The sequence below is a fragment of the Onychostruthus taczanowskii genome, unplaced genomic scaffold (genome assembly GCF_017590055.1).
Source record: "Onychostruthus taczanowskii isolate IOZ18803 unplaced genomic scaffold, ASM1759005v1 scaffold18, whole genome shotgun sequence".
In the NCBI taxonomy this organism is placed as follows: Eukaryota; Metazoa; Chordata; class Aves; order Passeriformes; family Passeridae; genus Onychostruthus; species Onychostruthus taczanowskii.
Window position 1 is genome coordinate 12315312 of NW_024499017.1, and position 26857 is coordinate 12342168.

General features: G+C 52.5%; 1 protein-coding gene and 1 long non-coding RNA gene across 2 annotated transcripts in view; both read right to left on the minus strand.

Annotated features, from left to right (window-relative positions):
• Positions 1-11142: 11142 nt before the first annotated feature.
• On the minus strand, positions 11143-12370 carry LOC121333918. The gene is made up of 2 exons (XR_005952383.1): positions 11993-12370; positions 11143-11915 (listed from the first exon to the last, which is right to left on the minus strand). It is a non-coding gene; the product is annotated as an uncharacterized LOC121333918 (long non-coding RNA).
• Positions 12371-12501: 131 nt separating this feature from the next.
• The window catches only part of SLC7A5 (solute carrier family 7 member 5), a 32024-nt gene continuing 17668 nt past the window's right edge, over positions 12502-26857 (minus strand). The window contains exons 4-11 of the mRNA XM_041400523.1: positions 23965-24070; positions 23543-23587; positions 21976-22099; positions 20745-20848; positions 20032-20128; positions 19314-19463; positions 18336-18513; positions 12502-17088 (exon numbers count right to left, since the gene is read on the minus strand). Coding sequence (XP_041256457.1) covers positions 17033-17088; positions 18336-18513; positions 19314-19463; positions 20032-20128; positions 20745-20848; positions 21976-22099; positions 23543-23587; positions 23965-24070 — 860 coding nt within the window. The 3' untranslated portion in view covers positions 12502-17032. The remainder of the gene's footprint in view (positions 17089-18335; positions 18514-19313; positions 19464-20031; positions 20129-20744; positions 20849-21975; positions 22100-23542; positions 23588-23964; positions 24071-26857) is intronic.

Here is a 26857-nt window from a genome sequence, read left to right on the forward strand (position 1 = left end):
GCAAATCCAGCTGAGGGACAAAGGCTGTCCATAACCAGGGTTCACTTTGAAAAAGTTGGGAATTGTTTTCTCTCCTGGCTGTGCTGACAGTCCAGCAGAGGCCCCTCATTCCCTGCTTATGCCGGAGAACCTGGAGCTGGATTGGGAGCTGGCAGGTGGCTGCTGCTCCATTCAAGACTCATTTATAACCAGGAGCTGATAACATCTCCCAGCCATTGAATTGGCTTCCTGGATTTTCTGTTTGGAAATCGGTGCTTTAATATCTGGAGAACAGAGGAAGCCAAGGAAGGCAGAGGCTTCCCTTGAGGGAAGTACAAAGCGTGGCTCTATCCAGATACATGTCCCAAGGGACATCCATCTAAATCCATCAGCAAAGTGCCAGGCTTGAGGCCAAAAATTCCCCATGAAGCTGTGGAAGCCCTTACTTTTGCCATTCCAGTAGGATTTCCTTGAGGTTTCTGCACTTTTTGAGAGAAAAATCGGAGCAAATAAATAAGAATGTTGGAGCAAAGGAGTCTGAGACTCCCCCATCTCTGATCTCTGGTTTTAACTGGTTATGGGTTGGCAGAAAACCAGAATTACTGGTTTGAGTAAAGCAGACCCTGTCTGACTGTGCTGGGATCCTGCATGGAGCACCTTCTGTGCCAGAGCAGGGAGATTGTGGAATTATTTCAGCTCTTCACCAGGAGCAGCTGCCACAAGAGAAGGTTCTGCTCCCACTGTTCACTGGCTTATCCCCACCCTCTAAAGCACCCAAACCCCAAAATTCCTTCAGGGAAAGGCTCTGGTGGCTCAATCCCAGCACACGTGTGTGCTCACATCTGAGCAAGCACAGGAGGACAGAGCTCTTGGAGGAATGGCTGTTCCCATGCTGCTCCAGCCAAACATCCGAGCAGCCAGATTTCTCTGCCTGTGTCACTGCCCTCCTTTGCTTGTCCTTTCTCAGACAGCAGGGGTTGCAGCAGGGCTTTGGTGCCGTTGTTTCATCAGGGCAGCTTTGGGGTGTTTCTGGTGGTGTCACTGAGCTGTGACAGGATTCACCAGTCCAGAACCGAAGTGCTTCTGACTGAAACGTTCCAGCAGCTGCTCCCAAAGGCTCTGTCCAGCTCTTGTCACGTTTTCCAGAACACTGACCCCCATCAATCAGCTCCTGCCCTGTGCCAGCACCACAACAGCCATGAGAAAGCAGAAATCTTACACTGTCTTTATGTCTGTCCCGGATCTTCTTTAATTAGGCTGGTGAACCATTAATTAGGCTACCTAAGCTTTAGAGATGCTTAATCTTCCTGGGCAAGCAGGGCTCACAATATCAGGGATGGATCCAGCTGACACCAGCTGAAACTGCTTTTCCTTACCTGTCACCAGCCTTGTTTTGCTCTATTCCCAATTTGCTGATGAACAAGTTTTGATATTTTTCCACTCATTTATGTCCCAAGCTGACCCAGAAGCACTTTAATGCCAGCGTCATTACACAGGTCCCTGGGGTCAGGGGTTTGTAGGGGCACAACTTGGGGCTCAACCCCGTATCTCTGAATCCACTTTGAGATTTATAAATAATTGAGTGAACCTGAGAGAAATTAAGTGAGTAAAAGGAAACCCTGGAAAATCAGGGGTGAGGATGACAAATGAGTCCTGGCCAGAGAGATATATTGCTCAGAAAACAAACCAGCCAATAATACCTTAAAATCCACTCCCCTTCTGCAAAGGACCATTTTTTCCTCACCAATATTCAAATTCGGAGTCTGATGCAACCCGGGCTGGAGTGGAGTCAGGCTGCAGTGGCTGCGGAGCCCCACGAGGTGTCAGCGCCAGTGCAGCCCCGCTGCTGCTGCTGCTGCTGCTGCTGCAACACCCGCCCCGGCCTTGCATCAGCTCCGAGCAGGGTCGGCGTTCAGGGATGCGATATCCCAGCTCCGGACACAGCCTGGATTCAGGGATGAGGATATCCCAGCTCCAGGCACAGCCTGGATTCAGGGATGTGAATATCGCCTGGATTCGGGGATGTGGATATTCCAGCTCCGGGCACAGCCTGGATTCAGGGATGTGAATATCCCAGCTCCGGACACAGCCTGGACTCAGGGATGTGGATATCCCAGCTCCGGACACAGCCTGGATTCAGGGATGCAGATGTCCCGGCTCCAGGCACATCCTGGGTTCAGGGATGAGGATATCCCAGCTCCAGGCACAGCCTGGATTCAGGGATGTGAATATCGCCTGGATTCGGGGATGTGGATATCCCAGCTCCAGGCACATCCTGGATTCAGGGATGAGGATATCCCGGCTCCAGGCACAGCCTGGATTCAGGCACAGCCTGGATTCATGGATGTGGATATCCCAGCTCCAGGCACAGCCTGGATTCAGGGATGTGAATATCGCCTGGATTCAGGGATGAGGATATCCCAGCTCCAGGCACAGCCTGGATTCAGGGATGTGAATATCCCCTGGATTCAAGGATGTGGATATCCCAGTTCCAGGAGACTGGCAGGGAAATGTTCTCCAGTGAGCAAAGGATGTTCAGATGGAGAAATCCTTTGTATTTCAGTTTCTCCAGCTTCAGGACATTCTCGGGAATTTGGCAGTGGAGAAAATATTTCCACTATTAATCCCATTGCTCTGCTGAGAATGTGTCCAAGCACATTTGGGGACACCTCCTCTGCCATGAGGTGCCTGCACAGCCCAGGGCTGGTTTTTGGGATACACCATCTCCAGAGAGCCCAGAGCTGGTTTTTGGGATACACCATCTCCAGAGAGCTCAGGGCTGGTTTTTGGGATACACCATCTCCAGTGCAGAGCCTGCAGTGGGTGCTGCACAGGACTGGCCACAATCCTCAGCACTGTTTGCCCTCAAAAAGCAGATACAAATTCACTTAAAGATAACCTTAAATTCTGTATGGACATCCAGTTATCTTACAGCCAACACTCAGTTCCCAGCACAAACCCTTCCTCACAGGGCTGAGAATGTTTTAGAGATGTTTCTCTCAGATGGGGAAGGAAATGCTGGGGGCAGATGAAATCAGCAGTGAGAGACAGCCTGGCTAGGGCAGGGCTTAGTGTCCTGCTGGCTTTTGTTACAATCCAGGAAAAAATGCCCTCATCCAGGTGTTCTCCAATACCAATTTTCCTCTGTCACTTGCTGAGGGAGCCTTAGGAACCTGGGCTCACTGGCTTACCTGTGTTCAGGGGGAGCAATCTCATGGCAGGGAGGGTGAGGAGGATTTCTTATATTTTATCAGAAAAAAGGTTTCATTTAAACCTCACAGAAAAATCAATGAGTTCTAGCACAGTGAGACATGAGAAGAGACTGATTGTGGAATTTTCAGAGCTGTGTCCAAGCCCCTGTCAAAGAGGGTTGGAGGGAATCAAGCTGTTCTGTGGAAAGGCTGGATCTGGATCATTTCTCCCTGTCCTGCCATGCCCAGCTGAAGAGGTAAAGGACAGGGCCTGACCCTCAGGGTTTGATTTTTACCTCCCTCAGCCCTGACAACAGTGCCACTGATGCCATTATTTCTGATTTATCCCCACAGAAACCCAGTGCCCCTGGCCTGATGGGTGAGCAGGTTTTCCCACATCTGATTGGCATTGCTTTTCCCGGTGGTGCTGTGACAGCCTTTGGGATCAGATGGATTTCCTGCCCTAGTGCTGCTGTCAAGGCACTTGACAAGGCTTTACCAGTCAGAGCAAGGCTGGGGAGGGTTTGGTGAGTTCTGCTCCAGTTCAGTCTGGTTCCCGAGCCCCTCAGTGGAGATAACTCCTTACCTCTCTTATCTTGCTCAGCATTTAGCCTCAGGAAACGATGACCCTGGCAAGATTCCTTGTGGTTTTGCAAAAGGAAAGAAAATATTTGTTCATTCTCAGCAGCTTAAGAAGGTACAAGTGGGTGTGTTAACCACTCTCTGAGCAGGAATGTTCTCCTAAAGCAGTAACCTGCAGGACGAGGAGCTGCTGTGCTGGGGTCAGTGCAGGAGACATGGGAGAGCTCTTCCCCGTGGTTAAAATGATGTTGAATTTCCTTTCTCACTCCTCCCTGTGAAGCCCCAAAATCTCAGCAGAACCTCTAAGGATGGGTGGCAATTTAGGGACTGTGCAATGTAAATAAAACTTTGCTTTTCCTTCCAGCAGGACACGGAGTGTCATCTACAGAGCCCCCCACCTCCTCCCAACACTGCTCCTGCATGACTGCCCGCATGGATTCAGCTGCAGCAATTTAGATTTTAAAAGAAGACATCATGAACACGTCTCAGGGTGTTTTTACAGACATGATGTAACAGGTGATTGTCCCATATCTCTCTATCACTGACTCGGATTTTGAAGAAAAGGTCTAATTTTAACCTGCAGCCTCAGTTAAGTGTTTCCATCCTGTTCTCTCTGAAAATAACCACCTTGGTTTCCTGATCTGTCATTTCTGTTGCTAGAAAAGACAGAGTCACACAGGAAGGCCAGCCCCAGGTGTCAGGGACACGTCACAGCTGGGGTTTTCTGTGCTGCCTGCACGGAAAGCAGAGGTTGCATGATGACCACGTGAACAACAGCCTGACCCACCACACTCCATCCATCCATCCCACTGATGAGGCAGGTGGGAATTAGATCCCATTGCAAAACCAATATTTACTCAGCTCCCTGCTGGGCAGCTCTGCCTGGCTTTTCTTGGAGTGCAAACGGAGTTTCTATGGTGGCTCCTGGCACCCAGCACAGCTTCACTCTCCCCACAGGGTAAACTGGCACATTCTGGGGAGAAGCAGCCCAGGAGGGATTGGGATTGGGATTGGCATTGGGATTGGCATTGGCAGTTCTTCAGGAATTGGTGAATATCACACAAACACATGGAGCAGGGATGCTCTGAAGTGCAGAGCAGCTGTGAGGAGGGGCTGCAGCTCTGCCCAGGCACAGACTTGCCTGGAGAAGGGCTCAGCTGGAGGCAGGCATGGGCTGGTGCTGGCCTCATTCCTCCCAAATCCCTCACCTTTGTCCCCTGCAGCCCGAGGGAAGCAGGGTTTGAACAGGCAGTGCATTTTTACTGGGGAGAGGCAGTGAGTCAGGCCCAGCCAAAGCTCTGCCTGCACCCTCACAAATCCCTTCAGCCCCAGGTGAAAACATGGCAACTTCACCCAGGTGCTGCAGGCAGCCTGGGCTGGCCTCAGAGCAGCTGTATCCAGAGCCTTCCCTTCCCCAGGCGCTGCAATCCAAAGGTTGTGGCCCAGTGCTTGCCATCACTCCTTGGGCTTCTCTGTGCAGGGATTTCTTCCTCCTTCCCAACACCGAACCACCAGCAGGGAATCTCCTCCTGAACTTCCTTTTCCTCTTTGTAGGATCAAATCCCTTTTTGCTTCCAGGCCAATTTTCCTCTTTGTCTCCAGTTCCACATCTCTTCCCAGGCTCTGTTTCTGTCACACCTGGCTGGAGCCAACCCCCTCTGAGATCCATTTTGTCCTTGCTGTGTTCTCAGTCTCCCCCATGTGCATCAGGGGGGTGGATCCCCATCCCAGCAGGATTTAGGAATGGGGCTGGAGCAGATCAGCCCTCAGTGATCCTTGCAGGGTCAGGCCTGGCGCCTGCGAGGCTGTGGCACACAAAGCAGCGCGTGCAGCTCCACAGAAAAGCTGGAATTCATTTAATAAAGCCAAGGAAAATCAAATGAAAGCCTCTTTCCCTGCCTAATCCCCTGCATGAATCAACAGAGCTGCAGCATCCAAAGGCTCCAGGCTGGAGCCTTTTTCCCAGTGGAGAGCAGGCCACAACAGGCAGCTGGGAAAGTCCAAGAGTTGCCATAAATTCTGTTCCTGAGGGAATCTTCTTCTGCAGCACAACTTCCCTTTCCTGAGACAGCTCTGCACTCAGCAGCCTCGTGGCTCTAAGTCCCTCTCCTCAAAATAAAAAAAAAAAAAAAAAAAAAAAGGAAGAAGAATCAGAAGAATCTGCAATTTTGGGGGAAAACGGGGCAGAACCAACTGTTTCCTGCTGGTTTTTTTCTGATGCAACAGTCCCTGAGGATGCTGCAAGCCCATGGCCAGAATGAGGAGAGTGTCAAAGTGCTTTTCAGGCTGATTTTTCTGTGTGGAGGGCAGGAGAGAAATCCAGATGGTATTTGGCCCACACAGCAAGAAGCAAATCCCAGGGAGAATATTTTGCAGGATTTGTGGGTTTATCTTGTTTGCCTTGGGTACAGGAGCTCCTCTCGGATTTGGTTTCGTGAATAAGACAGACAAAAACCTGTTTAACCTTTGCTCAGCAGTGATAGCACCTGCTCAGAAATTCCACGGGGTACTAGGAAAAAGGCTAATTTTGCTTCAATTTCTATTGATTTTAATTAAATGTGGAAGATGAAGAGAGAGTGGTTTGAGGCTTGCAGGATATCTGACTAGGTAATACCAGGCTTCTGGTTTTTTCTAGAAAATATTACAGGTACATGAAGAAAACAAACATAAACAAGGGACAGAAGGATTTTCCATCCCCAAATGCTCCTCCTCAAGAAAAAAATTGTCACCAGCAAGAGTAACTTTTGATTAATCAGAGGATCTGGCATACACCGGGATTAATGTGGCTCTAAATGACTTTCTTCTGTGAGCTGGAATTTTTATTTTGGATACTTTATTTCCTCTGCCTGTGGCAGGACTCCCCAATTAACACAGCCCAGAGCTCTCCATGCAGCTGCTCCCCCAGGATCCTGCTCTCCCCTGGGAATGGGCTGCCCAGAGCCGATTGCTGCAGCACTTGCACAGCCCGAGCCATCATGTGAGAGCTTAAACTCCTTACATTGCGGGGAGCCAGTGCCTCTTGGAAAGCCTCTTGCAGGCAGCTCTGTCAGTGTGGATTATGGGGGTTTTTTACCCCTAATGCAAACCCAGGGACAAATCCCATTTAGGAGGAGCAAGGCTGTGGACAGACAGACAGACAGACAGCCAGGAGACTGCAGCCACCAGCAGGGAGCTCAGCCCAGCATTCCCAGCCCTGCAATTCCTGCAGTCCACCAGGGAAGATCCACCATTCAAAGATCCAGCTGCCTCCAAACATGCAGAAAAAGCTGGGATTACCCCAGAACCTTCAGCTTCATCTTCCCCAGAAATATTCCATGGGCTGCTGGCTTTAGAGCCACCAGGTGATACCAGGTTTCTGGTTTTTCTAGAAAATATTAGAGGTACATTAAGAAAAAAAAAAAAACATAAAAGGAAAAAGGATTTTTCCATCCCCAAATGTTCTTGCTCAAGAAAAAATTGTGACCAGCAAGAGTCATTTTTGCCCTGGTGCCTTTTGGCTGCTTTTGGGAGCTGGGGCCATCAGGAATCTCCTTCAGGTCCTCACAGGCTCCAGGAGTGTTTGGAATATTGTCCACCACAGAGGGCCTGGCAGGGCTGAAATCCCAGTGACTGAGCAGGAGCTTCACCCCCACCCTGCTCCTGGCACAGGCACCACGGCCCCTCCAAACATCTGAATTGTCTTTTAGCTGAGCTGATGGCTTTTTGCTCCCAGATCCGACATGCAGCAGCTCATTGCAGCACAAAGCTCCCGAATTCCTGAGGTGCCCAGACCTGATTTCTGTGCAGCCCAAGGGATGAGGCTCCCAGCTGGTTACACAAGTGCAGGAGCTGCGTGAGCAGAGGGGCAGCCCCTGCTTTTCTGGGCAAGTCAGAGCAGAAATGACCTCACTGAGATCCAGAGCCAGGCTCCTGGAGGTGTTGACCAAACCAGCCAGGAAATGGCTCCAAAGTGGAGCTCACCACACTCCTGGGGTATTGCAACATCCCGAGGGTTTGCTTAGGCTCAGGGCTCCGTGCCTTTCATTCCTCTCACTCATTTTGGGATGATTCTGGGCTGCTCTGGAGGCTGCAGGATTTGCCACCTGATGCTGTGACAGTCCCTGGAGAGGTCCCTGGTGGTGCTGGCACGATGCAGACACGTGGGGGTGGATTTGGGTGAGCTTTAACCTCCAGCCCCAGCCATTCCATGGTTCTGAAGGCAGGCAGCATGGCCAAATGCACTCCCACCCCCCTGGTGGCTCTGTGACCTGTGGGTGTCTCTGTCACCCTGAGGGACAAACACAGTGACAAGTGATGCCAACTCATGCAGAAAAACTGGGAGAGCAGGGTGGCACCCTGGAGCTGGACACTGCTGTGCTCCTGCCCTGGCTGCAGAGGCAGACAGGCAATCACTGCCAAAAGGAGGTGCTGGAAAGAGCTCTTAATTTAAAAAAATGAATTATTTTCCCTACATAACGTGCCCATGATCCTGCCTGTTCCCATCTCTTGGGCACCGTCCCTCACTCCTGCTGCCTCCCCAGCTCCATCCCAGCTCTTTGCTGGCTCCCACAGCTCCAGGTGCACATGTGGATAATTGGGAATTGGGCTCAGCTCCCCCAAATCCAGGAACAGGCTCTCCAAGGCATGGATTGCACTGGCCTAAGGCAACAGGGACATTTTCCCAGCAAACCCTGCCTGCAAACTGGTTTTTGGGGACAGGGTCCTGCATGGCCACCCCAGGACAGCGGCTGAAGGACACATTAATTAAATCAGGAAAGAGGCTCAGGCAGCAGGAATTGCCATTTCTTGCTGCCCTGGTCTCTGATTCGATGGAGGGATCCAAATGTGGATTTGCCTTTCCTGCTGTGCAGCTTGGATGAAGAGCAGGGGAATTTCCAGCATTTATTGTTCCAACTGATTGAGACAGACCTTTCAGTCTGTTCTGGGAGGATGAGCAAGGCTTTCTCAGTGGGGGAAACTGAGGCACAGCCAGGAACAACCGTGGTTTCCGTGGATTTCCAGGTCCCTCCTGCCCACCCTGCTGCTTCCTGTGCCACCCATTCCCAGCTGGGAGAATTGCAGTCCAAGACAGGCAGGAAATTTGCATCTCCAGGAATTCTGCAGGGGGAAAACCATACAGGGATCTCTGAAAAATCCCTGTTACATTCCAAGGTCTGGAATCAGGGAGTTGAATAGATCCTTTTGTTAAAGATCTTTAACACCCATTTTTCAAAAAATCCTGTGCTGCTGAGCTCTGACACCTAAAAAATAATCTAATTAAATAAAAATAAATCTCCAGCAAAATCAGCTGGAAAGACACCTTTATTTCATGGCTTTGCAGGTTAAAATCAGCAAATCCTTTAAAAAATGGTAAAAAAACTCCTTCAGGCAGTTCCATTGCCTCAGTGTTAAAGGAACAATTTTGTTACTGGGTGTTATTTTGCTGCAAGGAAGTTTGTCAACATCAATGCTCCTTGTCTCCAGTTTCCCTCATACCTGGAGCTCGTTCTCACTGTATGAATTTATTTCCCTCCGAGGATCCCTTTATTAGTTCCAGCCACAATTCCCTGTCAGCTCGTTGTTTTGATTTATCTGAGCACCCTTGAAGCTGTTCCCGGCCCGTGTCACACCCCGCCCTTCAGTGGCTTCTTCCCAACCCAAACAGATTTAGGGCCTTTCATCTTCCACACAAATCTTCAAAGGAACAACAGTTTTTATGTGTTTTGCAATTCCCTCCAGTCCTGGGACATTCCCACCTGCTGCTCCAAGGGCTCACCCTTCCTTGGTGGCATTCCCTGTGTCCTCCCACACAGGAGCTCCTGGGTTTGGGGGGAAAAATATCCTGGGTTTGGTCTGAGGGTGGGAAAATGTCAGCCTGGCTCCCTGTGTGTTTTCCAGAGGGATGTGTTCCCATGCCCGCCCTCTCCCAGCACCTCCAGCCCCCAGGACAAACCCAGCAGCCACAAGAGCAGAGCTGGGGACGTGTCTGGGGCCACATGTGGCTCCCATTCCAGGAGTCCTTCCCAGGAAAAACCTTCCAGGAGCCTTCCTCTGCCACGCCGGCACCACTGATGGATCCACATCCATTCTCTGGAGGCGTTTCCAGCTGTGGCTGCTCCATCCCTGGGGGTGTTCAAGGGGCTTGGAGCACCCTCCAAGATGAGCTTTAAGGTCATTTCCCACCCAAAGCATTCCGTGGCTCTGTGAGGGCACGGTGGCACCAGGGAAAGGTCAGCTGGGGGGAGCCAGGAGCCAAAGGGCCCTGTCTGGTGACCAACCATGATCTGGAGGGAATGTGTGGAGCAGGAGTGTGATCCCACCCCAGGTCTGCCCTGGACTCACAGTGTCCCCCAGATAAAAAACCCTTTTGTCTGTGCTGTGGGAGCTTCAGTGCACAAAGCAAAGTGGTCTGAGCACATCCCCAGCCCCAGGGTGTGCAGACGCTTCCTGCCTTTGTTGGGTGTCCGGGTCCTCTCCTGCTCCCACCCAGAGCCCAGCCCTGGAGGGGTCACTGGTGGGGCAGGAGCAGCATCCCACAGATCCAAGGGGATTGCCCAGATCCAGTGGGATTTCGCTCCCTGGCTTTGTATTTCCTCGTTCTCCAGGCCCTGCCAGCCTGTCCATGTCCTTTTCCAGGCCCCGTGTGCAGGAGATGATCCCTGGGTGAGCCCTGCAGATCTCCCTCTGTTAGTAACTACTTCTGTCAGTGCTCCCTCTCTCCCAAAGAAGAATTCCCTTTTCCAACCCCCGTGGGAAGCTCAGTGAGTCCCTCCTTGTCACTCCTGAACTGGCTGTGGAATTTGTGTGACATTTGCTCAGCCCATGTGGCACCACTGAAGTCCCACTTCACTGGGATTTCTCCACAGCTTTTCCTGCCCATTTCTTCCTCTGGGATGTGTTTGTGTCCCAGGGGAACAGCCCCAGCACCACCCTCTCCTTTAGGAAGGAAAACCTTGGATTTCTCCCCTCTTTCTACCCAAAATCAAATCCTCCACCAAGCCCTGGGAGCCTGAGCATCCCTGCCCTGCTCCTTTCCCACTGAAACTCCTCTTCTCCAGCCTGGAATGGACAGGGAAGAGGAACTGCAGCATTTCTCCCACAAAAACTTGGTTCCTTCCTACTGCTGAACATTCCTTTTGCTGCACAGAACTATGGACACACCCTGGGAATTGGGATATTCCTCCTCTGCTCCCTCCTCGTGTCCAAAGTTCTCCCACTTCCCCATTCCCTTAGTTTTAACTGCAGGAAAATGACCTAGAATTTAAAAAGGAGGATGGAGATGGAGGCATGGATGCTCTCATTGCTCCTAAATCCAGCTGCAAGAGGAGTATTTGGAAACCCAGGTGCTGATGGATGTGGGATAATCATGGAAAAAGAAAACTTTTTGAGGCAAAGACCGGCAACCAGAGTGTTGTAATTCAGCTTTCTTTGTTAAAAAAACAAAACAAAACAACCCAGAACATAGAACAACCCAAACATTGAACAGATTTGTTAAACCACAGACATAAAAGAATCAAGAAATACTACAAAAAAAAAAAAATTACATTGCAAGAGACATCTTGTTGTCCAAGGCCATTGGATTCAGGAGCTGCTGGCTGCCCAGCCCTCAGTCAGTGGAATTGCTGTGCTGCCAGGAACACAAACATTGGGAATACACAGCGCTTACTGGAGAAGAATTAAGACTAAAAGATATTTACCCCTTTCAAATAAATATAGTGTCATCTACAGATATATTTAAATTAGTAAAACAGGTTTTTTAAAGCAACCAAATATAACAAAATCGTAAATCAGGTTCAGGTTTTCTTGTGTATGTTAAGAGCCTTTTTTTTTTCTGTGTTTAAAAAAACCAACAAAAATACAAAGCAAAGTGTCTCTGAAAAGTCAGATTCTCCCCCAGGAGTGAAGGTCACCCTCCCTTTGTTCTGAGGGTGGGAGCCAGGTCTGGGAACCACCCAAGATCCTCCCTCTCCAAGGATTTTGGTGGAGCTCCCCGTTCTCTGAACACAGCAGGAGGTTTTTCCCGTGCCTGCCGTTGATCCCAGCACAGCCAGAGCCCGGCATGAGGGAGAGCCCCTGTGCTGGGCTGAACCTCAGCCCTGGGGAAGAACTCAGGTGTAGCTATAAAGTCTCTTTTAGGCAGTCTAGAAATTAATTCAGTGTTTAAAAAAATACTTTTTATTTTTACTCATTACCATTTCCACAGCTGGAGAAAGCAACACCCCTTCTCAGGCAAGGAATAATATGGGATCCTTTGGGACCACCTCATTACCACTTCCACAGCTGGAGAAAGCAACACCCCTTCTCAGGCAAGGAATAATCCTCTGGATATGGGATCCTTTGGGATCAGGGACCCCGAGCCACGTTTCCTACCACTGCACCATCAAACTGGGAGCTCTGGGTTGCACCAGCAGCATCCCCCACACATTCCCAACCCAGTTCCAGTTCCAGCTGGGAAGAACTCGAGCCCAGGCAAAGCCAGCACAATCCTGGGTGTAACTCCTCAAGGAGACACCCAGAATGAGGAACCCCTGGAGCTTCCCTCAGCACCGAGGTCTCCAGGATGTCCTGGCAGGGATGAGGAAGCAGATTCCCATTCCTGCAGGGATGAGGAGCAGATTCCCACCCCTGCAGGGATGGAAGAGCAGATTCCCATTCCTGCAGGGATGAGGAGCAGATTCCCATCCCTGCAGGGATGAGGAGCAGATTCCCATTCCTGCAGGGATGAGGAGCAGACTCCCATCCCTGCAGGGATGAGGAGCAGATTCCCAGCCCTGCAGGGATGGAGGAGCAGATTCCCATCCCTGCAGGATCTCCCTCCCTGGCAGCCAGGCGTGGCTGGGGATGCTCCCAGGCTGGGATTCAATCCCAGCCAGAGCTCGGCACCAGCCTGGAGCCACCCTGCCCTGGGGCTGCCCTTTCCCAAGCTCCAGGAGCTGCTTTGTTCCAGCCCTTTCCCAATTTCATGTCATGAGGTTGCAGAGTGGATGGAGGAAGAGCTGGCATCCCACGGGAGCAGCCCAAGTTGTGTAAGGACAATGTCTGGCAGTTTCCTCAAGGGTTTGTTTTGTAATTTGATTTTCTGTTAGAACCTGAGAGCGCCGTGGCCTCGGCTGAAGGCACAGGTACCTTCCCAGCCTGGGTGGAAACATTCCCTGGGATTCCCTGCAGCCACACCAGGGCTCTGCCACTGGGAATATCTCTCCGGGCTTGGGAAGTCACAGCTCCAGGGAACAGCCCCACTGCCCCTGCCCAGACCCACCACGGAGCAGCCCCTGGAGGAGCCCAACTTATTCCCTTGCCTGAGCCACCCACTGGGAGAGGACTTGGACAACAACAAAGCCACTTCCCAGGAGTTCCAACCCAGCTGAAGGGCCTTTAAAGTTTGTTCAACTGTGCCAGAGTCCCTTTGAACTCCGTGGCCACCGAGGGGCCGTTCCAAACAAAAGCCTGTTTACCAGAACACGGTGTCTGAGATGGAAACCACTGCAAATTCTGCAGGAAGTTTAAAAAAAAATCATTAAAAGTCCATCAGGATGACATAAATCCCCCTGGTTCTTGCAGGGCTGGTTCCCCTCCCAGCTGGAGGAAGGGTTCATTTAGAAAGAGGAACCCAACGGGTATGGAAGTGCCTGGCCAGCAGCTCCTGCTGTTTAGCAATCCCTGCGGGATGCAATTCTGTGAACACCCAAACAGCTGCCAGCCTGGGAGCCTGAACTCACAAACAACTGGAGAGGAGCAGGAATTGGAAGCTGGGGTCAGTTCAGGAGCACGGGATCATGGCACAGCCATGGCACCGTGACCTTCAAGCTGTTTTCCAACCTCAATTCCACGGACAGAACAGCTCCAGCTGGGCTTGCAGGGAGCTGTCAAAGGAGCAGATTCCTGTGGAACCTCCTGTAGGTCACTGTGCTTGCAAGGTCCTTGTGGGGAGGGTTCAGCTCCCTCCCTGTCTGACCACAGGCTCCAAAGAGCACAACAGAGAAACAACAGGAAAAATCCCAGCTCCAGTGCTGGGAAGGATGGGAAAGGGGGAACTGTCGCTCCTCTGCCCTCCCTGACATCTCACTCCATGTTTGAGGAAAACAAGCAGCAAGGATGTCTTTCCCCGGGGTGAATTCTCCCTTTTCCATACCCAAACCCATCAGAACAGCACAAGATGGGGGCAGATGTTGCTGATCCAAGGGAAAAGCTGCCACACCAGACAGCAGAGGCTGTGGCAGCCGTTTCCATGATTGCAGAAACTACTTGTTGTCTTTTCTTTCTAAAATGAAATTCAGTTTTACCCCTTCCCTCATTACCTCCCAAACCTCCAGGAAAATCCAACCCAAGCTCTTCCAGCTGTGCCACCAAGCTCTGGTGGAGGGCAGCTACGGGGGATCAATGACTCCAGGGTGAGAGAAATCAGCTTTTTGGCAGATCAACTTTGAGATATGAGCTGTGGCTGACCAAATTCAGCCTTTTTGTGGCTCTGTGCTGGTACCTGGTTCAGTTTCTTCCTAAACCTCTATTGCCAAGGAGATGCTGATGAGATCCCCACAAAGGTGGGATCAGTGCCAGAGCCTCAGGTTAGTACAAGAGAAAATCTTCAAGAGCAAGTGAGAAATCATGGAAACCCACAAAAAGCAAAGCAAGCCAGTTAAGGATTTAATGAAAATCCATTGATTACTTAAAAAATAGTTTTTAGTGTGACAGCTCCTCTTTCAAAGCAGTGTGAAAGGGTCACCAGGACACTGGGATGGTCATCACCTGATGGACAGTGTCCAAGCCAGCCTTTGGGAGGTCTGGCCCCAGTCCTGAGCTCACTGTGGAGAGAGCTGACTGCCAGCTGATTTTGGGTGGAGGTGGCTGAGATTCCAATGCCTTTGCTTTGCATCCCAAGGAATTCTGCTGGTGGGTTTTTGCACTGAGAGCCCCCATGCTGAACCCAGGCCCTGCAGGAGCTGCCCTGAGACCTCACAGGCAAAAAATCCTGCAGCATGAGTGGCTGCAGGACACACTGAGGTCCCCTCTCCATGGAGCAGGTCCAGCAGGGGCTGTGATCTCCCATCACTGCTCAAAACCATCTCAGCCTTCAGCTGGAAGAAGCCAAAACTCAAGTTCAGGTTTTGTGGTTCATGACCTTATTTATGCCAAAGCCTCTCCACTGGCATTGGATCTGAGATGCTCCAACTCATTGCACTGGCCAAAAACCTTGGGGTCTGCCTTCTGGATATTCCCAAAGCAGCTGCAAATCCTCATGGATTAACTCAGCTCCCAGAAAGCTGCGTTGGGAATCTCCACACTGTCACTGGGAATGTCCACTGTCACAGAGCTGGATTGGGAATCTCCACACTGTCACTGAGCTGGATTGGGAATCTCCACCCCAGCTGCCATGGAATAAAGAGCTGATTGTCTCCCCTTTTCCTGCCTCAGAGCAGGACACGGGGCTGGCAAAGTGGGAGTGTGGAGCTGCACCTGGACACGGCCACACAGCTGGGCAGGAGCTGCCCCTGCCCCAACACACCTGCAGTGCTGCAGAACTTCCCAGGACAAAGCCTGAGGAGTACCATGGTGTCCTTAATGCCCCTTCACCCCAAAGAACTCTGCTACAAGGAGAATCCACGGGAAGCGACAGCTCCCGGAGCACCCCGGCTTCCCAACGGCCAAGATTTTAAAAAAATGGGAAATAGTTCACCAAGCCACCTGCACAAAGCACAAGCACAAAGATCTGCAACAGAGACAGCAAAGCAGCTCCAGTGGGGAAAGATCGGAATTCCAGGTGAGAATGAATTCCAGGTGATGTCAGAGCACAGAGACACAATGAGCAAATGGTTCAGGAACTGCAGCTTTTCCAAAAGGTGACACTTTGGACCAAAGAAAGCAACGTGTCCCTAAGGGGACAGTGCTGACTAGTCAGGAACTACAGGAATTCTGGGGGTGCTCAGGGATGGGATGGCACCACCCACAGCAGCAAACCAGGATTTCACATGCAGATCATGGATTGTGCTCAGGGATTGCTCCTGGAACGGGAGGGTGGTGCTGGGATCTCATCAAGCCAGACCCGATGCACGAAGGAGGATCAGGCCCAGGCCCTGCTCCTTAGAGCAGAGCTCACTTTCCTTACTCAGAGGTGGGCAGGCCCTGGCACAGGTGCCCAGAGCAGCTGTGGCTGCCCCTGGATCCCTGGAACTGCCCAAGGCCAGGCTGGACAGGGCTGGGAGCAGCCTGGGATAGTGGAAGGTGTCCCTGCCATGGCAGGGGTGGCACTGGGTGGGCTGTAAGGTCCCTTCCCACCCAACCAGTCCATGATCTCCAGCAGCCCGAGGTGGCTCCAGCCAGCCAGAACATCTGCCCTTCTCCACAGCCCAGAGCCAGTGGGTCCCATCTCCGTGGCACATTCCAGAGGAAACACAGCAGGACAAAGGGAACAGCGCCAGGCAGTGCACGGAGAGACCCCAGGGAATGTGCCAGGGCAACCCCCACCCTTTATTTCTCTCTGCTGATGGTTTAGGGGCAAACATGGCTCCCTGAGCAGGGCCATGAGGAGAGAGAGCACAGAGCTGCTCATCCCATGCTGGATGAAAGCCTGGCACAGAAAAGCATGGAATGAGCAAGCCAAGGACTTGGCCTCAGCTGACTGCAGCTCCTGGGTTTCCCAGCAGGAACTCCCCCCTCAGTGCTCATTCCCAGGGATGGGCACTGTGGGGAAGAGCATCCTGGAGGACTGGCTCAGCAGCAGGGAGCTGGCTTGGATCTGAGAGTGGTGATCCAAACCCAAAGGGTGGCAGGGCCCCGAGTGAGGAGCACAGTGACACTCACATGAGGCCCCCCCATGTCCAGTGTCCAGCAGCACATGGGGGTGTGGGTTTGGGGGAGTGAGACAACACCAGCCAACCTCTGCTTCCCACCCCCACCCGGGCCAGGTAAGGCAGCTCAGAACCCCCCCAGGGCTCTGTGGCAGCCCCAGCCCCCCCCCAGGCACTCTGAACACTCAAACCAGGCTCCAGCAGATCCCAGAGCCAAAGCAAAGGAGCCTCCCAGAGCCTGGCACAGCCCTCACACACACACAGAGGGCACTGGCAGCACCCCCCTGGAAGTGCCCTTTGGAATTCCTCCTCCTGGCTCGTACCAAGGACTTCTGGCTGCTCTGCAGGGCTGGGAGGGGCTGGAGGGGCTGCAGGAGGTGAGCAGAGCCTCGGGGCAGTGGTGGCAGCAGGAGGCAGCTCCGGTGCCTGGGACTGGGGAGTGAGGGGTGGGATCCTTGTGTCATCTCAGAATAACGTTGTGCGTTTCCTCGAGCTCAGAGTCCCTGCTTTTCCTGCCTAGGATTCCTGAGGAACCACTTCCATCAGCTTCTGGCACAGCACGGTGGTGGAGACTGCAGAGAAAGCAAAGGAAAGGTCAGGGATCACCCCCAGCAGAAAGCTGGGTCCATGAGGGAAGGGCTGAGCCCTCTGCCTCCCCACCCTGACTCCTCTGCTCCCTGCTGCTCCACCCTGCCTGGAGATCACAAATATTCCTGCATGGCAAAACTAATCCTAAGCACAACCAAGTGAGGCTCAGATCAGTTAGAGGTGATCAGATTATCTGCAATGTATCAATAAATCACTTTTAAAAGTTCCTGTGTTTCTCCCCCTGGACATTTGCAAAATTATCACTGTCTGTTCCCAGAATATTGAAAATATTCTCCTTACAATCCTTTGGTGGAGGAAAACAATGAATATGGTAATTTACCACCCAGGCATTGCAAAAATGACTTTTCCAGGAACTGAGCCTAATACCCAGGATAAAAAAATGAGTGTGGGACAGAGGGACAGAGAGAGACAGGGGAAAAGAAGAATAACAAGTGCTGAGTGCTGCTGAAAGCTTTTGTCTTCCTCATGAAACACCCAGCTAAGGCTGGGCACTTCTCCTTGCCTGCTTTTCTAGGTCAGCCCCTTGCAGCAGAGCAGGGAGGCAGCTGCTGAGCTCAGTTACTTGGGCAGCAGGGACTGACTTTCTGGGCTCAGCTGAGGTTCTGTGTGCCAAGCACAGCCTCTCCATCCCTCCAAACACACCCTGGCCTTGTGGCAGCTGGGGGAAAACCTTGGAGCAGATACCTTAAAAATAAACCTGAGAGAAAGCATCCAGGGGAGCTTCCCTTCCCTCTGCTCTGCTGCCACAGGGGGATGCCAAGGAAAGCTTTGCCTGGATCCCAAATGTCAGCACTGCCTAAGCCATGGGTTGGGACAAATTGTGGATTTTCAGCTGTCAAACTGAAGCCAGCTGTGCTCAATCCTTCCTACACCACTGGAAGGGATTCTTTGCTGAGTACAAGCTTGGCCCTGAGCTCTTCCAGGAGCAGGGAATTTTGCTCTGCTGCTAACAACCTCTTTGGCAGGATTAAAACCCCCCAAAAACACAGTATTGGTCCCAGACTTTGCCATTACTGCACATTACTGCATTCTGGATGCTTGGCACACATGGCAATCATCAGGATAAACTTGTTCCCATGAAAGAAGAATGGAGCAGGGCCAGGATTCTGGAAGCTCCTCCAGAGGAGGAGAGCCTGCACTGCCAGCTACAGCACAGCACTGGGAAACTTTTTGGGAGCCAAAGCTGCTCCTCCTCCCTGGAGATACTCACAGATGCCTTGGAGAACCCACTTGGGCTTGTTTTGCCACCAGACCCCGAAGAAGTAAATGGGGATCCCACTGAGGATGATGGCAAAGCCGATCCCACATTCCTTGGGCGTCATCCAGAAGGAAACGGCGATGAGGAACAGGCAGGCCAGGATGAAGAAGATGGGCAGGCAGATGTTCACCTGAGCAGGGAGCAAGGGACAGCTTAGGAGATGTGCCAGGGGAGGCTTTCCAGGAGTTTATCCAGCCTGGGAGGGACAGAATTATTGTTCCCCCATGGCCAAGAGCCTTTCTCAGCACCTTTTTGGATCTCAGTTCCATAATTCCGGATCCAAATCATCAGCACCAAACACCACAGCCAGCAGAGGCACAGCACAAGCTGGGGCTGTTTCCCAGGGGACTCCAAGCAGGGCACCCACCAGAGCAGCCCAGCTTTGAGAAGAAAACCCCAAAACCTAAGGGAAGAGCCACCAAAGATTCCCTTTGGGAAAGCACCAGTCCAGGCCTGTGGGTTTGTCTCCCTGTGGGTGCTGCTGCCTGGCATGGACCTGAGTGTGCCATGGGATGAGGGAAAAACAGCTTTTGGGGAAGAGGCACCAGGGGCTGACAGGACCTTGGCCTCCCCCCAGATGGGACACGGGGCTGCCAAGCTGGCCAAGGACACCAGGGACAGAGCTCGGCTGCTTTAGCAGGAAACTATTTTAGGGGAATTCCACGGGGGAACAGAGTGTTACACTGAGAGCCACAGCCCAGGATCTGTCCTGGCACTCATGGAGAGTAATCCCACCCTGTCCCTGTCCCCCAGAGCTCCCTCACTGTGCTGCTCTTTGTGCTTCTGCATGGATTCAGCAGCAGGGACACCTCCTTTAGCTACAACACAACACTGCCCTGCAATCCCAGCCCCTTTTCCATGCAGGATCAGCAGTTGAGCCTCCCCTGGTGCTGGGAAGGGGTCCCCTGGCAGTGCCCATCCCGTTCTCACCTTGATGGGCCTCTCCAGCTCCGGCTTCTTGTAGCGCAGCCACATCATCCCGATGATGGCCAGGGCCACACACAGCCAGTTGAAGAAGCTGAAGAAGTTGATGACTGAGAAGATGTTGTTGGAGAAGGCATAGAGCAGGGTCATGACACACTGAATCCAGGGAAAAGGCCATTAGGAAAGGCAGCAGACAAAACCATCTATGTTACAACACTAAATGGGGGTATTTAGGGGAAATACCTGCCAGGAAAGGGATCACACTGACTATTTTTTACTTATTTAAGCTATTTTCAATTGGTGCATTTCATAGGGTCATGCAATGGTTTGGGCTGCCTAAATGGGGGTATTTAGGGGAAATACCTGCCAGGAAAGGGATCACACTGACTATTTTTTACTTATTTAAGCTATTTTCAATTGGTGCCTGGAACCATTTCATAGGATCATGCAATGGTTTGGGTTGGAAGGACCTCAAAGCTTAAAGGACCTCTAATTCCAACCTCCTGCCATGGGCAGGGACACCTTTCCCTATCCCAGGTTCCTCCAAGCCCTGTCCAGCCTGGCCTTGGACACGTCCAGGGATGGGAAGAATTCAAGACAGAAGTGGACAGTGAGGACATGATGGGAAGGGTCCATCTCCTGTGGGCACATGCAGGAATGGCTGTGGCTCCATTGCAGTGGGATCCCAGCCCTGCTCCATCCCCTGCCCGGCCCCAGGGCTCACCGTGAACACGAGGGACGGGACGGGGGTGAGCAGCCGGGGGTGGATCATGGACAGGATGGAAGGCAGGTGCCCCTCTCGGGATCCCACGAAGAACAGCCTGGGAGAGGACACAGAGAGGGGACACAGTCCAGTCACAGCCCTGCAGGGCTCTGTGCTCAGCACAGGACAAGTGGGGCCAGCCCCAGCTCAGCCCTGGTGGCCCCGAGGCAGGACTGGAACAGCAGTCCCTGCTCACCAGGGAGGCTGGACATGGCCAAGGAATGCAGGAAGGATGGATTTCTACCCTGCTCTCCAGGGACAGCAATTAAGTGACTCCTCAGGCAACCCAGGGATGTGTCAGAGCCGGAACCATCTCAGTCCTGCCCCTGCCCAGCCTTTCACCCCTTCCCGAGGGATTCTCATCCCTGAAGTTTCCCAACTTTCTGCTTCTCATGAAAGGCACTTTCTCAGCAGCCCCGAGCCCTGAGCCTGTGTCTGGTTCTGTTTATTGACCTCACCAGGACTTTGCCTGAGGAACAGAAGATTGACAGCACTGAAAGGTTGCCTTTAATCTGGTTTTAAGTCTGACTTTGTCTTCCTGCATTCCCCACGTGGCCTCCAGGCCCTCCAGACTTTGTGTCTGCCCACAGCCACTCTCTGGAGGAAAACTCCAAAGGGTGAGGAACTGAGCACAGCTTGTAAACAAAACCCACAGGATTGAGCAAGGAACCTACCGGGAAGAAGTGAAAAGAGATCCATTGACAGACCCAAAGCACGAGAGCCCAACAAAGACAGGGATGATCCAGGACATGACACCGAGGTGGTAGTTCCCAAAATCCTAAATGGGGGACAACAAGAGACATTTCACATTCACAATGTCCCAAAAAACTCAGAGCTGCCTACAAAGAGTATTTGGAGAAATCTCAACAAATGCCACAGCTCAGTGCTGGAGCTGTGACAGTTTCCCATATTCCCACATGCTGCTCCCTTTTCCTGAAAAAGCAGACTGTGGAATTGCTAAAACACATCAGCAGCCAGCCCTTCCCTCGGGGCCAGGACACGACATTTATCCACCAGCTATCGGAAAGTTCAAGACCAAAGGGAAACTGGGAGGAAACTCAGACAGCAGCTCCTGCCAAGTGCTGAGTCAGGAGCTGGGACCCAGCCCTGGGGACACGCAGGGACCTGGCCCTGCAGCTTTTTGTCGCAGGCTGAGCCTGTGCTGCTCCACTGCGGGCTTGCACCAGCAATACGGGATTGATTTCCAGCCCCTGCTGCTCCAGACCAGGCTGCACAGGGCTCGGAGAACCTGGGATAGTGGAAGGTGTCCCTGCCTGTGGCAGGGGGTGGGATGGGATGAGCTTTCAGGTCCCTTCCCACCCAAACCATTCCAGGAGTCCCTGCAGCACAGGCTGTGGCTGGAGCAGGGCCTCAGTCCCAACCCAAAGGATGGAGCAGTGTCACCTGAGGGGCTCAGCTCATCCTGGGCTGGGAGATTCCCCCTGAAACCCTGAACAACCCTGGTCAGGCTCAGCCTGCAAGGTCTGCTCCATTCTGAAGCCATCAGGGTTCCTGACCACACTGGCATTTTAACTAATAGAAGTATTACTTTTCTCTCTTAATTAAAACAAGGAAGACACAGAGAGAGAACAATCCAGTTCAGTGTTGACTGAGTGACCTTTCCCCATAAATATCAAGCTCTGGGAACTGATGGGCAGTCACAAGGCCAGCAGCAACCTTCCCTAGCTCAGAATGAAGAGCAGCACTGAGTGCCACCCTCACTGCTGCCCAGGATAATCCCCTCAGGATCACGCTGTTCTTCCCTGCTCTTTATCTCCTGCTCAACATCAGGGATTCTGCAAGCAGCCCTGAGCAGCCTGGAACAAATCAGGAGACGTGTGCAGCGATTCCAAGGCTGATTTCACCTGCCCTGGGATGAGTCAGGCTGGAGCAGCGGGGTCTTACCACAGCCACGGCCTCGGACGTCAGCATCTGCTCGGTGCTCAGCGTGGTGAAGTAAGCCAAGTTTGTCAGCACATACACCAGCGTGACGACAGGCAGGGAGATGATGATAGCCAGGGGCAGGTTTCTAGGAAAAAAACATCCATTGTCCTGGAGCAGCTCGCAGGAGGGAGCTGCTGGTCCCAGGGATTGCCAGCCGCCTGAGCTCGCTTTGAGCCGCTCTGCTCTCTGGCTTTGCTGGTGTGCAGCACTCCAGGCACACACTGCTCCCATGGGACAGGGGATATCCACAAGGGAACAGGCTGCCCAAGGAGTGGGGCACTCCCCATCCCTAAAAACACGTGGATGTGGCACAGTTGGGCACTCTTGAGGCCATGGTTAGTGGTGAACCTGGTGCTGGTTCACAGCCGTAAAGTTTTTTCCAGCCTCAAGGACTGCATGGCCCCTGGACAGCCTGGAGGCTGCAGATGGAGAGGGAAGGATGCTGGCAGAAGGGATTTTTTGCATGGAGAGGCCCTGGCTGCCTGGGCAAGCAGGAATCCAAGATCACTTTTAATTAGAAATACCCAGTGGCACCAGCACAGGGATTCTCCCTCGGCAAAGGAGCTCCCTTGTGCTGGGGGGATTCCTGGGGGGAGATGGGAATCTCAGGGATGCACTGGGCAGTTTTAGGCTCTACCTAAACTCAGCTGTCTGGACTCAGGGAACTCAGAGAAAAGGAGCTCAGGCACAGCCTAAATAGGTCTGTGAACAGCCTGTGTTGGTACAAACTTGCCTTTCCCAACAGTTTAATTTCATTTGTGAAGGGAAAGTGCAAAAGGAAACCCTGCTTGGTGCCACTCTAATTGCTCCAGCAGAGCTCCAAGCTGCAGGAGCAGAGTCAAATACCACAACTGCATCCAGCAGACATGAAAATAATTGCAAAATGCAGCCCCCCTTTTGCTGTTTCTCTGGGAAGGGGGGGATCCAGCCCCGTGCTTCCCAGCAGGACCAAAGCACCCCCAGGGTCAGCCAGGATGGGCTCTTGCACAAGTGCCCCCGAGGCTCAGCTCCCAGCAGCTCCCAGGCACCTTCCCAGGATCCCAGAAAGGATTTCTCAGCACTGTCCTGCTCTGCTGAGGGCCCCAAATAACCCCGAGAGGCACGGGCAGAGCAGGAAGCAGCTCTTGCTCAACAGGATGGGAAGAGCACGGGACAAACACATGGAGAGCAGCACAAACACATGGACAGCAGCACAAATGCCCAGTGGGAGTTGAACCAAGGCAGCAATAAAGCCCTGAGTGCTCTTTCCTGGCCCATAACTCACAGAGGTGTCAGGCCAAGGAAGCAGAGATTTCTCCCAGCGCTGATAACACGGCACGGGAGAGCAGGGAAAACAACAGCCCTGCTCCTGCAGGGATTATTGTTCCCTTTCCCTGATTCCAGGGAGGTGGAAGGTCATTAACTCATCTTGTTTTCTCTTTTTCCAGATGAAGGCCTTGGCTTCCTCCTCTGTTAAACACACAAGGAAGGGGCTTCCCCAAAACAGCAGCTTTTCCCCCAGGGAAGCCATGCCAGGACTCATGCCTACCTGTAGGGATTTATCATCTCTTCTGTCACAAAATTCAAGTAATTCCTGTAATTTCAAAAGGACAGGGGTTAATTCTGGTTAAATAAACCCCTCCAGGTTAACTCATCTGCACAGGGATTCCAGGAGGGGCACAGACACTGATCCTGTGGGAAAACTTAGGATGGCTGATGTCCAAGGCCAGGCTGCACAGGGCTTGGAGCAGCCTGGGATGGTGGGAGGTGTCCCTGCCCATTGGATGATCTTGAAGGTCCCTCCCAAAACCCAAATCATTGCATAATGAGGATGGCTACAAGTGTCCTCTTTTCACAGCAAATTGAGAGCAGGTGCTCAGAGGACTGACAAAGGAGCCCTGCAGGAGCTTCAGGTTGGAACTGTGGTTGGAATTGAGCTCAGTGTGGAAGGAAGAGAGGGCTGTGCCTTACCATCCTCCATAGGCAAAGAGGCCGCTGTACAGAGCCAGCACGATGTTCCCAACGCCCACCTTGGTGCCCTCGAAGGATTTCGCAGGGGTCAGGTTTTCCACATCACCTGCAGGACACAAACCCTGCTCAGTGCCATGGGCTCTGAACCCCAGAGGCCTCCGGAGAAACCTGGAGGCAAGAGCTGCTCTTAGGATGAAATTATTTTAATTATCACCCCGCTGCTGTTTGGGTTATGTTGAGCACGGGCTCGTTTTCCCTCCAGTTTTCCAGGGATCAGTCCAGCTGGGTTCACCCCCACATGATGACCCCAAAAACTCATCTCAAGCAAGGACTGACTCCTCCAAACTTTCTCACGCTGCGACGTGCTGTCACCAAGGTGATGTCCCAGGGACATCCCGGGGACCTTCCTGCTGGAAGATGCTTTGCAAACAGAGATTGTCACATTGTCCTCTCAACTCCAGGCTGCTGGCCTTCGATAAAGCCCCAGGATTTCCTGCACTTCCACCAGCCACCCAAACCCCCAGAAACCCAGGATTTCCTCCAGTCCCACCAGCCACCTGATAAAGCAGAGGCCTGTGGCAATCCCTTTGATTGAGGGAAGTCAGGTTCTGGGGGTTTGGATATCAGAAGTCACCTTCTTTAGGGCCTGATGATCAAAAGTTCCTGTTGTGGATCTGCTTTTGAAAGAAAACGCCAGAAATAGAAGATTTGATTGTGCCTCTGGTCCCAGCTCTCCCCGAGCAGCCCCAGGTTTATTTATTTTGCTTTCAAATGCTCTGCAGTTGTTTTGTTCCCTGTCTTTGATGGAGGGGCTGGCTGTGGGACAGGGATGGCAGAGGGAGTGCAGGGAATGTGGTGGGATCCAGAGGGGCACCTCTCCACCCAGGGGGAGCCCATGTGATTCCTCTTAGGGCACAGAGCTCTCCTAATCACCTCAGCAACTGCATCACAAGGCAGTCAGCAGGGCCTGCAGCTTAACCCTTCATCCCTCAGCACTGGGCACCCAGGAGGTGCTGCTGGAAAGGCTCAGGGATGCTGCAACAAAGCTCAGGTGTGCAAGGTTCCTCCTGCCCAGATCCCAATCCCAACTGCTCTCTGCTGGAGGCACCTCTTTCCCAGCAGCTCCTTGCATCAGAAAGGTCTTCCCTGCATCTCCCTTGGGATGTGCTGGATGTATTTGATCCTCCTCAGCAAAATGCACCAATCCTTTTGAAAAACAAATGAGAGTGCAAGAGGAGAGCCAGGCAATGCAGAGACTGATAAAAGGCTGAGTTTAACCTCAATTCCTGCCTTGCAGGTTCTGCACAGAATCCCAGTTTAGCCCAGGCGAATCAGAGGGCTGAGCAGGAGGGGTGGAATATGATCCCCTGCATCCCTCGAGCTCAGCTTTCCCCACCTCATCTTCTGCCCTTCCTGAATAATTACCAGTCTGGTTCTTTCCAGGCCTTTTGTTATGGGAATAAGAGACACATTTTGTTCACAGTGCCTGCAATTAGCTACTGCAACAGCACATGGATGGACTGGGAGAGCAGGAGGCTCTCCAGCATTTCAAACAGCCCTCAGGATATCTCTTCTCAAAGGTTTCAGACTCTCCATGTTCCCATCCTGATCCATGGACCATCACCTTCACCACCCAGGAGGATGCTCCCATCTTGGGAGCAGCACTCCATTTCTGGTCCAGAGCTCTTCCAAAATCCTCCTGATCTGTCACAGGCAAAACCCTCTCAGGCCAAATGTTCCTTCTCCTGAGGCAGCCAACACCTCACTGCCCTTCCCACCTCACCTTAGGAGAGCTGGAGCTTCCCAAAACCTCCCAGTGAGTTGTTAAATTTCCCATTTCTGTGCCCCAGGGTCAAATGGATTTTAGCAACGTGTCAGGACACAACGAAATAACCAGAGGAGTACCTGTATCTCACCATCCACAGCATAAAAGAATTCTTCCTTGTATCTAATCTAAACCTGCCACTTTAAAACCTTATGCCCTCAACAAGCCCTGCTAAAAAATCCCGGAATTATTTAGATTTGATCCTAATTTGGACCTTTGATCCAACCCCACCTAGTGAAGCCGGGGTGTGCAGGGGGAGGATGGAGAGTGGCTGTGCTGCACCATCCACACAAGCTCCCAGGCACTCCATCCTTCAAGCCTCGACAATTCCAGCCCCAGGCTTTTGGATCTGGCTGAAATGAAGAGTTACAAATGTGCAGGTGAGGCTGCCAAGCACGGCCTCGGGGCATCCCCAGCTCATCCCGGCCTCCAGGCACTGCCCTGCCCGTGCCCGGCACCCCGGAGAGCCGGAACCTGGTTTGAACCGGCTGTTCCACCGCACTCTGCTCTACAATTAACCAAATTAAGGTAACGAGCTGTGACACAAAGCCCATTTGCGGCTCCTCCAGCTGCCAAGCCTGCGGTAATTGTGCCGGGTCAGCCGGGGCCCTGCTGCGGGAGGGCTGAGGGAGGGCCCGGCTGAGGCGCTGCGTGTCTGTGCCGGGCCCTAACTTCAGAAATGTTCATTTGCTCCCCAGTCATGTCTAGTCTGGTTTTAATAGCGCAGCGATCTTCCCCTGCACAAAGCATTGCAGGATAATTAAATATTTTTCAACTTGCCCCAACAGCGAGGAGAGGGAACACGGCCATGGGGAGAGGGGGCCCTCAGCACGGGGTGTCTGCACCCAGAGCCCCAAAGGAGGAGGAAAAACAGGGACAGTTCAGGGAACTGAATCAGGAAAAGAAACGTCTGACACCTGATCGATCTGCAGCAGGAGGCTGCCGTGATTTACAGGGGCAGGGTGTGGCAGCTGTCCCTGCTTTCCTTGTCCCATCCCTGCTGCCAGGGGAGGATGAGGAAGGAGCCTCCCTGCCAAGCTCCCTGCTGGAGAAGCATGGCAGGCGGTG